Source organism: Panthera onca, chromosome F1 (assembly GCF_046562875.1).
Source record: "Panthera onca isolate mPanOnc1 chromosome F1, mPanOnc1 haplotype 2, whole genome shotgun sequence".
Classification (NCBI taxonomy): Eukaryota; Metazoa; Chordata; class Mammalia; order Carnivora; family Felidae; genus Panthera; species Panthera onca.
Window position 1 is genome coordinate 18651753 of NC_138355.1, and position 13210 is coordinate 18664962.

At 35.8% G+C, this 13210-nt stretch overlaps 1 protein-coding gene across 1 annotated transcript in view; it reads left to right on the forward strand.

The window, feature by feature from the left end:
* The window catches only part of KLHL20 (kelch like family member 20), a 64201-nt gene that overhangs the window by 22382 nt on the left and 28609 nt on the right, over window positions 1-13210 (forward strand). The window contains exons 4-6 of the mRNA XM_060643552.3: window positions 9101-9259; window positions 10277-10371; window positions 12918-13033. Coding sequence (XP_060499535.1) covers window positions 9101-9259; window positions 10277-10371; window positions 12918-13033 — 370 coding nt within the window. The remainder of the gene's footprint in view (window positions 1-9100; window positions 9260-10276; window positions 10372-12917; window positions 13034-13210) is intronic.

Genomic DNA, 13210 nt, shown 5'->3' on the forward strand with positions numbered 1-13210 from the left:
GATTATAGTCCTTTGTTACCATTTATTATTTTGATGCTTGATAGTCCGATTTATCCTTCCTATGCTTATTTTTGCAAAATTAAGCAGACATATGCTTTTTTTTAAATTTCCATTTCTTTCCGACACAAAAGGTAGCATTCTGTATATTCTTTGTTGCCTTTGCCTTCTACTTAATTTATTCTGGAATTCATTCCATATCAGTTCACAGTTCTCTCTCCACAGCAGCATTGTTCTCCTTGTGTGTACCACAAATTTGCTCAATCAGTTTCCTGTTTGAGCATTTGCATAGTGTTCAGTGTTTTCCCATTACAGATAATGCTGCAATGAATAGACTTGTGTATGAATAGTTCAGTGTTGTTGAAGGTTTATCATCAGGATAAATTCCTAGAAATCAGACTGCAGGGCCGAAGGTTGACTGCATGTGTAATTTTGTTAAATATCGCCACATTCCCCTCTATGAGGATGAACCATTCTGACCATAATATATGCCATAATAATATGAGGGTGAATATTATCTCATAGCCTCACTAACAGAATATATTGTCAACGTTTTGAATTTTTGCCAGTCTAATAGATGGGAAGTGGAATCTCAAGAGTGTTTCAGTGTGCATTTCTCTTAAAGTAAAGTTGAGTATCTTTCATATCTGTCATGTTTATGAATTATTTATTATCTTTTGCCCATTTTTCTATTAGATTTTTAAATCTTTTTTCTATTCAGTGTTTTAAAGTTCTCTCTGCATTAACAGTGATAGCCATCTCTCTGTGCTACAAGTTACAAACTCTTTTTTCCCAGTTTACATTTGCCTTTCAACTCTACTTATGGTAATTTTTGGTCATGGAAAGTTTTTTTTTTTTTTTTTTTTTTTTAATATTATCAAATACATAAATCTTTTACTTTATTGCATCTGGGTTTTGAGGCAAAATTTGAAAGGCTTTTCCTACACTTAGGTTACAGAGGAATTCACCCATATTTTTTCTAGTATGTGTATGATCTCTCTGAGTTTATCTTGTGTAGGGTGTGGAATATGGACTTACTATTATCTTTTTCTAAATATTTAGTCCCAATACCATTTATTTAAAAATCTTTTTGAACCAGTGATTTGAGATAAGATCTTTATTATACACTGAATTTCTGTGTGTGCTTGGTTCTAGACCTTCTATTATAGGCCATTTAGCAGCCCCATGCTATTTCCTGCAATGTTTTAATTATTGAGGCTTTGTAGTATATTTTAATACATAGTAGGGCTAATACCACTACCGTATAACTCTCTCTTTCATTGTTTTCCTAACTTTCTTGCATGTTTATTTTTCGAAATGAGCTTAGTATCACCTTTTCCAGCTTTGAGAAGAAAACTTGGTATATTTACTGGGATCACATTAATTTACAAGTTAACTTAAGAAGAATAATTATTTTTATGATGTTGAGTTCTATTAAAAAATGAGAGATGCCTTTCTGTTTCTTCAGTTCTGTTTTTTTTTTTATCTCTCAGGAATGTTTTATAGTTTTATTCATTTAAGTTTTCTACATTTCTTAAGTTATTCTAAATGTATTTTTTGTTGCTATGTAAGGTTTTTTTCCCTTTACTATAGCTTCTAACCAACTACCATTAATGTATATGAAAGCTACTTTACTGAATTTTTTTATTCTTTGAGTTATTTACACTGATTCTTTAGAGTTTTCTGAACATCCTGTCATGTCATCTGTATATCGATAGTTTTATTTCTTCTTCTCCAGTTGTTAATGACTTTTTTTTTTCCAGTTGTTTGGCTTAATACTTCTAGTAAAATGTTAAATGGTAATGGAAATATTGGACATACTTTGTTTCTGGCATTAGTAGGAATCACTTTGGTGTTTTCCCATTAATGAATATACTGGTTTTAGGATTGAAGTGTGAATATTTTATCATATTAAGGAAGTACTCACATACTTCCTATTTTCTTGGATATTTTTTATAAGGAATGGTATTGGATTTTGTCAAAGGTTTTGTCAGTATTTATGGAGATAATCATATGAATTTTCTCCTTAAACCCATTATTATGAATTCTTTTAAATGAAGTCCTAAAATTAAAGCATCTTTGCATTTTTAGTACACACATTTTGGTCATGATGGACTGTTAATGTGAGTTGGAATCTATTCACTAATATTTTAGACAATGTCTTTGTGTTGATATTAATAAGATTAATATTAAATAGATATTAATAGGTATTAAAAGATTAATAAATCTTTAATTTTCTTGTACTGTCTTTTTCATGAGAAGTTGTGCTAGTTTTATTTTCTTATTTTTATTTTTTCTTTATTTTTTAAATTTTTTTAAGTTTATTTTTAAGAGAGAGAGAGAGGGGCAGGGGGACAGAGGATCTGAAGCAGGCTCTGTGCTGACAGCAGAGAGCCTGACGTGGGGCTCAAACTCACAAACTATGAGATCATGACCTGCGCTGAAGGCAGATGCTTAACCAACTGAGCCACCCAGGCACCCCTATTTTTAATTTTTTAATGTTCGTCTGCTTTTGAGAGACAAAGAGTGCAAGTGGGGAGGGATAGAGAGAGAACTCAAACTCACAGAACACGAGATCATGACCTGAGCTGAGTGAAGTCTGATGCTTAACTGTCTGAGCCACCCAGGCGCCCCTTCTTGTGCTGACTTTATCAGGTTAGATATACATGTTATACTTAATGAAAATGAGTTAGAAGTTTTCATTCATGTCCAGTGCTTTGAAACAATTTGTACAACATTGGGACTATGTCCTCCCTGCAAGTTTGGTAGAATTGCTCTGTGAAACTGTCTAGGTGTGGTGCTTTTTTGTGAAGTAGTTTATTGATCATTTTCTCCGTTCCATGAAATTTCCTCTTTCTACTAGGTTCAATTTTGGTAGACTATGTTTCCGTACAAAATTATCAATTTTATCTAGGTTTTCAAATTTATTTATATAGAGGTGTACAAATTTCTTTTAATTTTTAAATTTCTTCATCAATGGTTATTTACCCCTTGATATTTTGTATTTTGTATATGTGTACTTTCAATGTTTCTTTCCTTGACAAAGGTAGCTAGTGGTAGGTCTATTTTGTTCATGTTTTCCCAAAGAATCAATATTTTGACTCATTAATTAAATCTGTAATTTTTGTGTCTATTTCATTAATGTTAGTTCTACTTTTGTTACTTCCTTCCTTGTGTTCTCTTTTGGCTTGCTGTATTCTTTTTCTAGCCATTTGATTGAGAATTTGATTCATTTTCATTCTTTTACCTTAAGTACTCTGAGTGTTTAAAGCCATAGTTTTTCTCTGATCACTGTTTTAAATACATTTAATAGATTCTTATCTTTACTGCTCGTTTTATTGTTGTTTTAAGTAATTCTGTTTACATTTTTCTTTTTCTTTTTTTAAACGTTTATTTTTGAGAGAGAGAGACACACAGAATCCAAAGCAGGATCCAGGCTCAGAGCTGTCAGCACAGAGCCTGACTCAGGGCTCAAACTCACAAACTGTGAGGTCATGTCCTGAGCCAAAGTCGGCCGCTGAACCGGCTAAGCCACCCCTGCATTTTTCTTTACCGAGAACTATTAATAGAAAATTTTTAAATTTTTAGGTGGGGTTTTTTTTTTTAATTTATAATTTTAGTGCATGGCAGTCAGTGTTATTTTTAGTAGTTCTACTTCATGAAATTTACTGACTTTTTTAGTCCCACATTATCAGTTTTTCTGACTATTCCATATGTGCATGAAAATAAGGTATATTTTCTAGTCTCATTCTTATAGTATTTGATATATATATGCATAAAGTCTATCTTATTGATTATGTTGCTTAGCTCTTTTATATTACTTTGTCCACAGACCTGTGTGTTAAAGTCTTCTGTTATTAGTGTGTTCTATTTCTCTTTGCATCATCTGTAGTTTATATAGGTGGGTGCTGTGTTGCTTAATGCATAGATAATCATAATTCTGTATCTTAATTACAGATTGTGACCTTTAGCTTTACGAAGTATCCTCATCTGTCAGATTTCATTCTTTTGTTGTCTTGATTCTACTTTGCCTGATACCTGGCTTTCAGTTCCTATTTGTTTTTTGTTGTTGTTTCCACTTGCCTGATGTATCTTTGCCCATTTGCCCTTTATTTTTAGCATTTTTGCATCATAATGTTTTAGGTATTTTTCTTGAATTTGCATAGAGATAAGTTTTGCTTTGTGAGCCAGTTTGAAAATCTTTTTCTTTAAATAGGCAATTAAAGGGGCACCTGGGTGGCTCAGTGGGTTAAGCGTTCAACTTCAGCTCAGGTCATGATCTTATGATTCATGGGTTCAAGCCCCACATCGGGCTCTGTGCTGACAGCTGAGAGCCTGGAGCCTGCTTTGGATTCTGTGTCTCCTCCCTCTCTCTGTGCCCCTCCCCAGCTCACGCTCTGTCTGTCTGTCTCTCTCTCTCTCTCTGTCTCAAAAATAAATAAACGTTTAAAAAAATAAAATAAGGGGCGCCTGGGTGGCGCAGTCGGTTAAGCGTCCGACTTCAGCCAGGTCACGATCTCGCGGTCCGTGAGTTCGAGCCCCGCGTCTGGCTCTGGGCTGATGGCTCGGAGCCTGGAGCCTGTTTCCGATTCTGTGTCTCCCTCTCTCCTCTCTGCCCCGCTCCCGTTCATGCTCTGTCTCTCTCTGTCCCAAAAATTAAAAAAAATAAATAAATAAAATAAAATAAAATAAATAGGGAATTAAAGCCCATTTTTATCTGTTGCCATGACTGATATGTTTGTTCTCAACTCTCATATTTTTATAAATAGTATATACTTTAGTTGTATTTACTGTATTTCTTTTTCTATATGATGTCTTCTTTGCTTTTTAAATTTTATTTTGATGTATAGAAACATTTGTTTTTGTTCTAGTGATTATTTTTGTAAACTAGGAAAAGAAGAGCAAATTAAAGCCCAAAGTAAGTAGAAGGAAGAAAAGAATAAAGGTTAGAGTAAAAAATTAATTGTTCTTTGAAAAAAAAATTGATTAACTTCTAGCTATATAGATCAAGAAAAGGAGACAAGACACAAATTACCAATATCAGATATAAGAGGACATCACTACAAATCCCTCAGATTAAAAAAGATAATAAGGAAGTGTTATGAGCAACATTTTGCCAATAAATTCAACAACTGATAGGAAATGGACAAATTCTTTGAAAAACACAGATTCCAGAAACTGACTCAAGAAGAAACAGAAAACCAGAACAACCCTACATCTATGAAAGTAATTGAAATAATAATTTAAAAACCTTCCCACAAAGAAAATGCTTGTCTCAGATGGTGACAAACATTTAAGGAAGAAATAATACTAATCCTATAGAAAGTCTTCCAGAAAAAGGAGGAGGAGGTTGCCAAATAAGGACAAAATACCCTGCTATCAAAACCACAGACACTTGGGGTGCCTGGGTGGCTCAGTCGGTTGGGCGTCTGACTTTGGCTCAGGTCTTGATCTGCTGTTCAAGCCCCGGGTCAGACTCTGTGGACAGCTCAGAGCCTAGAGCCTGTTTCAGATTCTGTGTCTCCCTGTCTCTCTCTCTCTCTCTCTCTGCCCCTCCCCTGCTTGAGCGCTCTCTCTCTCTCTCAAAAATAAATAAACATTAAAAAAAAAAAAAAAAAACAGACGTTAGAAGAAAACTAAAGATGGAGATCTCTCATTAATTTAGATGGGAAAATTTTTAATAAAATATTACTAAATTGATTCCAACTAAATATAGGAAGTGACTACACCGTGACTAAATGGATTTTATACCTCCATTAAGTTAATAGTATTTTATAGTAACACTTAATTTCCCATTCAAAATAACCTAAATTCTTCATACTTTTTTTTAACAGATTTGACTCTTAATTTCATTCCACTGTTTTTTTTTTTAATATTTATTTCTTTTGACATAGAGAATGTATGTGTGTGTGTGTGCGCGAGCGGGGAGGGACAGAGGGAGAGAGAGAGAATCCCAAGTAGGCTTCTCACGGTCAGTGTGAGCCCACGCGAGGCTGTCTCATGAACTGTGAGATCATGACCTGAGCCGAAATGAAGAATCAGACGCTTAACGGACTGAGCCCCCCCAGGTGCCCCTTTCCCACTGTCTTCACATACGAAAATCCACTCTCTAAAACTAAAGATTTGCTACCACTGAGAATTTCCAAAATAATTTGCAAAAGTCATTGGATCCCATATTAAGAATTCCCTGCTTTGGGGATGATCGTCATATTCTATATCTTGATTGTGGTCATGGTTACATGAGTATATACATTTATCAGAACTCATTGTTCTGTACACTTAAAATAAATAAGGTTGATTTTTAAAAATTTTCCTGTTTTAGGTGCACCTGGGTCACTCGGTTGGTTAAGTGTCCAAGTCTTGATTTCGACTCAAATCATGATCTCATGGTTGTGTGATCCAGCCCCCTCAGGCTCTGCACGAAGCGTGGGATTGGGATTCTCTGTCTCCCTCTCTCTCTGCCCCTCCCCAACTTGTGCTTCCTCTTGCTCTCAAAATAAATAAACTTAAAAAAAAAAAAATCCTGCTTTAACCATAGCTTGGGTTTTACATCTGATGGTAGTTGCAAATTCTGAAGAATATCCTTAACAGAGAAAGATTTGGAATCCCTTCCAGTTCTGAACCTGCCTTTCAAATGAACCTGATTTATACCATGATGAAATCCCCTTATTTGTGGAGTAGAATGCACTTGTTTGTGCACTAGTTCTGTGCAGATGCAAAAAAAGTCACCATTTAGGGCATTAACACATGTGACTCATTTAAATTATTTTCTAACTTAAGTCTATTTAATTTCCTTCTTTTTCATTAGACTGGCTTAATTCATACGGTGTCATTTGTCCATAAAGATAAATTAAAAAATTGTCTTTCAACATTAAGTTCGCCATTCACTCCTGGTAGAACAACTCTAGTTAACTTTGCTTATTCGCTTTTATTGTTTTCAGCTTTATTCATTTTTCAAATTGCATCTCCATTCATTAGAGGAAACTAAAAGTAAGCTCATTACCATAATAATGTGGGACTTAAAATCCAGATCTCCTATAAACTTTTATTTAAAACAGATACTTTAAAAAGCATTATTTTCTTAACCTGGTTGTTTGGTCAAGGATAGACTCCAGTTCTAGATTTGCTCTAATGGTAGATCACTAATATCTTTTTTCTTCTTGGTGGAAAAAGAAGTGACAGTTTAACTAGACTATCAAAAGTATTAGTTCTACTCTTTGCTGTTAGTGCCAAACAAATATTTTCTAACATAGATTTTCACGTCTTCTTGCCATTTAATGTTTCCAGTAAGTAGTGAATATAATAGTGGTTTGTTCATAAAGTTTAAACTTAGTGATCATTGGTTTATAATCACTAAGTTAGGAAAAAGAATTTATATTTTAACAAGATCCAAAAGAATGTTAAGGCACTGCTTCGCAAAGAGATATGATACCACACTTGTGTTTAAGTTAAGAGATCAGAGTGAAGAAGAGAAAAAAGAGGAAAGAAGATACAGTCATGGCTACAGTTCTGCATGCTGTGAAGGCCAGCACACATAATTTAGGGCTAGGCCTCGAATTTTGCCTTGATTTTATAGCCGCCAAGTTGGGGTTGCCAGGTAAAATACAGGGTGCCCAGTTAAATACAAGTTTCAGATACACAGCAAGTAATTTTGTAGTGTATGTATGTCCTTTGTTTTTATTTGCTAAATCTGACAGCTGTGCCACAGAGAATACAATGCAGTCATTCTAACTACTAAGTTACCTGGGTAGGCAACCTCAGCTAAAATATGGAGGTAACCTATTTTATTTCCTGAACCCCAAGGGTCTCTCACTCAGGTGATTTGAAAACCTGTGCCATAAAAATTGGAGAGGTCATTAATATTTTCCGCTACAAGTATAGCCAACCTTATGGCTTCATTTTAGAATTTGCATTTGTTTCTAATGTACTTGGGATAAAACAGTCTTAATCAAATATTCAAATTGCTATGGCTTATCTTGTATCCTGCCTAATATTCTGATTTTTAAAAAAAAATTTTTTTTTAATGTTTATTTTTGAAAGAGAGACAGAACTTGAGCAGGGGAGGGGCAGAGAGAGAGGGAGACACAGAATCCGAAGCAGGCTCCAGGCTCTGAGCCGTCGGCACAGAGCCCGACATGGGGCTCGAACTCACAATCTGTGAGATCATGACCTGACTGAAGTCAGTCGCGCACCTGACTGAGCCACCCAGGTGCCCCAGTAATATTCTTTTTGATGAGCATGAAAAAACCCTGTCCTAAGAGAATACATCATCTGCATTGGAGGTCACTCCTAACTGTATTCTTCCTGCGCTGATAATAGACATCATGTGTAGCACAATCTTCTGAATGAGAACAAACCGCAGGGAGGGTAGCACTGACTGTTTCCCTCTTCCACGTTGCACCCTGACCCTTTTACTCTACGTACTGATGACAGGGTATACAAGATCTTGGGATTTGTGGCTGGACCGCACAACAAGGTAATATCCTTGTTGCCATTTCGCCTCCATTCTGATATCTGTATATCAGAGTGGTTTGATCCTCAGAGGTTTTCATGAGTCTCTCTCAGTATATTCATTCTTGCTTGCGGAATTGCTGACACCCTCATTCTTTTTTTAAATTGGCCCCTTAGTGTTTCTCTTTCAGCAACTTATCCTCCTCTGAAAGCTTTTTCTGATTTTTTTATATGCCTCATAGTTCTGGAATTATAACTTGATGTAGTTAGTTTCATTTATTTTTAATGTTAAATGTAGATTTTGATACTTCATTTTAGAAAAACAGATTTTATTTTTCTTAAACTGCTTGAATCACAAATTATTATTTCTAAAATTTTAATTGTGTCCTCAGTACTTTCCTTTGTTCCCCACCTTTTTTTTAAATGAATAAATGTTATTTTTTTAGAGCAGTTTTAAGTTCACAGCTAAATGGAACAGAATTCCCACGTACCCTATTTACACACACACTCCCATCCCTATTGTCAACATCCTGCACCAGAAAGGTACGTTGGTTACAACTGATGAACTTACAGTGACAAGTAAATCATCATCAAGAGTAAATTAAATGTGGTCACAATTGTTTTTCTTTTATTCTTACTGAATTTTGAACAGGTGATGGAAAGTGAAGAGTTCATGTTGCTTCCAGCCAATCAGCTCATTGATATAATATCTAGTGATGAACTAAACGTTCGCAGTGAAGAACAGGTGTTCAATGCAGTGATGGCCTGGGTCAAATACAGTATTCAAGAAAGACGTCCTCAGTTACCCCAGGTATGGCGAAAATGTTTCTTCAAGTAACTGCCCTTTTTGTACTGGATGAAATAATAAATGTTTGACTTACAAAAAATAAGCGATTGTCACTGTCCCTTATATTAGACTGTAAGAGACACCATCCCAAATAATCACCATCCCAAATAATCAAGAAGATACTGTTTAGAAGCATTTTAAGTGTTTATCATTTTGAACTTTTTGCTCCTTGGCTTCCTCTCTATTTTGCATCAACTCTAGGTTAGGGTTATAGTACAAGTCAGAACCTAAAGGTGTAAATGAACAAAAGAAAGCAAGGATGACAATTATCATGCTTCCCTTCCTTGTGGCTTGGAAATCTCATCACATTTGGAAGAGTAAAGGGATGATATGGGCCGTAAGTGGTCACTAAATGAATGTTTAATGTTCTCGTTATTATGACTATAGTCTTTAGCAGTTTAATAGGATATTCTTCTGGATTGTTTCAGTCCAGTTATATAAGCTAATTATAGAAGAGCTTATAACATATTGCTGAAAGCTAGGGGCGCCTGGGTGGCTCAGTCGATTGGGCGGCCCACTGCGGCTCAGGTCATGATCTCGCCATCTGTGACTTCAAGCCCCGCCTTGGGCTCTGTGCTGACAGCTCAGAGCCTGGAGCCTGCTTCCGATTCTGTGCCTCCCTCTTTTTCTGCCCCTTCCCTGCTTGGTCTCTGTCTCTCTCTCTCTCTCAAAAATAATAAACATTAAAAAAAATTAAAAAAAATTTTTTTTTAAAACATATTGCTGAAAGTTCAAAGTGGCATTCTAAAATGATTTTAGTATGCTTTCAATTTTCCGACTATTCTGATTACTGAATTGATGGAATAAACTTAGGTTTAGTATTTATGCCTTCCCTCTGTCTTTATTATTTATTAATTAAATCAAATTAATTCAGTTAGATCCCAAAGCAAGTGGAAAGACTATGGGAACTTGTGTTACATATTCTGTTAAATATCCTGCAGGTGGGAGCTCGTGCCTTTAACGGTATTTATTATCTCTTAGGTGCTGCAGCATGTTCGTCTGCCTTTGCTTAGTCCCAAGTTCCTGGTGGGCACTGTAGGCTCTGATCCCCTCATCAAAAGTGATGAGGAGTGCAGGTATGAATGGCCCTGGGTGGGAAAAATCAACAACTAAGCATTTCTGTTTTCTTCTAATTTCTTTATTTGTGTTGCTTCCTAAATGTTGTATTTCTTAGTGCTGACACCAGAGCAGTTTTTAACAGGTTTTTCTTCTGGGTTAGGGTCAAGAGGAGGAGATGGAAGAAGAGAGGACTGAGCTTCCAGTACTCCATTCCATTAGTTTTTATGTGTGGTGCTTATTGGTGTAGAAGTGGCAATAAAGAGGTAGATTTCTAAGATTTTAATGCAAGCTTGAATTTGAAGAGGCAATTCTCTGCTAATATATGTTTTTCTTGAGATAAATAACACTGTTGAATCTGTCACAAAGTACCAAGAGCACTGTTCCTTCCATCACATATAGCTGCTTAGGGAATAGGACCAGCCTTGCTTTCTGAGGTTGTGGACAGAGTCAAAGGTCTGCTAGTCAAGTAGCTGTGGAAGGGTTTCCACCAGAGCTTGGTGGGGTAGTTTCATGATGTTCTTCGTAAAAGAAATTCTAAATGCTTCTATAACATAAACAAAACACCTGTTTTATTGGGCTATCTCTGTAATATAGACACAAATTGATAAATTACTTTTCCCAGTTTGATAGATTTTAAGATTTGGGTTCAAATCAAACTATATGGTGTTTTTAACCATTTTTTCCCTAGCATGTTCTATATATAAAAATGAAAAGAACTCCTTGAAATACACTGACCTTTGGGTCTCCCTTAGTGACTAAAGAAACTTGCTTTAGTATTAGGAATCCCTAGAACAGAAGTAGAACATGTAGATTCGTTTGCATTTCTTCTATAATCTGAAGCCTGTCCCTTAGAAAGAAATGTCAGAGGGGGTTTTAGATATTTGGGGTTTTATTTTTTTATTTTTAAATGTTTGTTTATTTTGAGAGATAGTGTGTGAGCGAGTGGGGGAGGGACAGAGAGAAAGGGAGAGAGAAAAACCCACATAGGCTCCCCACTCAGCACAGAGCCCAACATGGGGCTTGATCTCAGGTGCGCGAGATCACGACCTGAGCCAATATCAAGAGTCGGATGCTTAACTGACTGAGCTACCCAGGTGCCCTGATATTTGTATTTTAAATAAAAATCAGACAAATGGCAATTAATTCCCTCAAGTATGTATAGTAGCAGAAGGAAAACCATATGGAATTACGGATTCTGAAATCCGAAGAAACAATGCAAAAGTGCTCCCCATCCATAAAACATAAATCAGATTGTACTGATTCTGATGCACCAAGTAGAGGTACTTCCAAAGTCACTTTTAAAGGAAACCCTTTACTGATATCCTGACCTCACCATTTACTAGATGTGGGACCTTAGGCAAGTTACCTTAACCTCTTTCTGCTATGGTTTCTTTATCTGTAAAGTAGGGAAAATAATAGTACCCCCAGTGGTGGGGATTGTTGAGTTAATATATACTAAACCCTTATAACAAGGACTGACACATAGCTATAAGTGTTCTCATTGTTACTATTAATTTTGGGTTGGCTTGCTAAGTTTTAGCTCTATAGTACTCTCTCTAGGAGAGTACTATAAACCCTCAACACTTAAAAACTGGCTATTAAGAGATCCCAGTCTTTGTTTTTAAGGCTGAGGAAGATTGAGAAAGTTCTTGGTCATCAGCTTGGGTTTTGGGTGGGGAGGAGCTGTTGGTTTGGGGTTTGGTTTGATTTTTTTTTTTTAGGATAAGTAAACTCAAAAGGGGCCCTATCAAACCATATATTGGAAGTACATATTTGGGTCATGCTTGGGATTGGTCCTGGAGGAATAAATTACTCTTTGTAGCATAAAAAGCTAGAGAAATGAAAATATATTTTAGGAAACACTTTCAAGATTGGGAAAGAACAGAGTTTGCACTAATCGGGTCCTGAATCACTCAGAGAGAGGACTCAAGTGAGCTAAGTACGTATGTGATTAGTTTGTATTAGGATATTGTATTTAACAAGTGTAATTACTAGGTTCTTCTCAGAAAGTACCTGAAGAGACAGGGAAAAAAATTGTTCCTCCTCAGTAGACTTGCTGAGAGTAAACCATTTCATACAGTACCAGATAGCAAATTAATATTAAATGACAGTACACTGTTTCTTCTTAACAATCCAATTTTTGACTTAGTTTTATTATTTAATTAATCTAACAACTATCTAGTGCCAAGGCTGATGTGCTACTCTGCCAGTATCCTGCAGAATCTAGTAAAATTCATGAGAAAGCAATAACTATGCAGGTTGGTAATTGAGTTGTAAATTTTAGTTTCCCATAAGTTATTGGTGGTCCCAAGCATAATGAGTTTCAGGCTAAATTTGCACTAAGATAGGAAGTCATGATGGAAATACCAATCAATTTACAACTCATAGTATGACTGGCATCATTTCTCTCATGTTTGTGACTTTTTAATATTGGCTGGCATTCATGATTTGGTTTGATTTATGCTTGCTCCCCTTTGCCAATTTACGTATTCCTAAACCATATTGGAATTTGACTAACAATATTATTTAGACATTTGGAATAAAGGCAGAATTTTCTCCACAGAGACTTGGTAGATGAAGCTAAAAACTATCTCCTCTTACCTCAAGAACGACCACTGATGCAAGGACCAAGGACAAGACCACGGAAACCTATCCGATGTGGAGAAGTACTCTTTGCAGGTTTGGGTCTTAATATACTGTGATTAAACTGAATGTTTTCCTACATGTTAAACTGTCATTTGAGTAGTCCTTTGGACAATTGTGATATCCACTGTCATAAGAGATTAACACATAATAAGTTACCATGTAGCTTGACTCCTTAACTCATGATCCAACACTGGTATTCTCCAAGAGTGC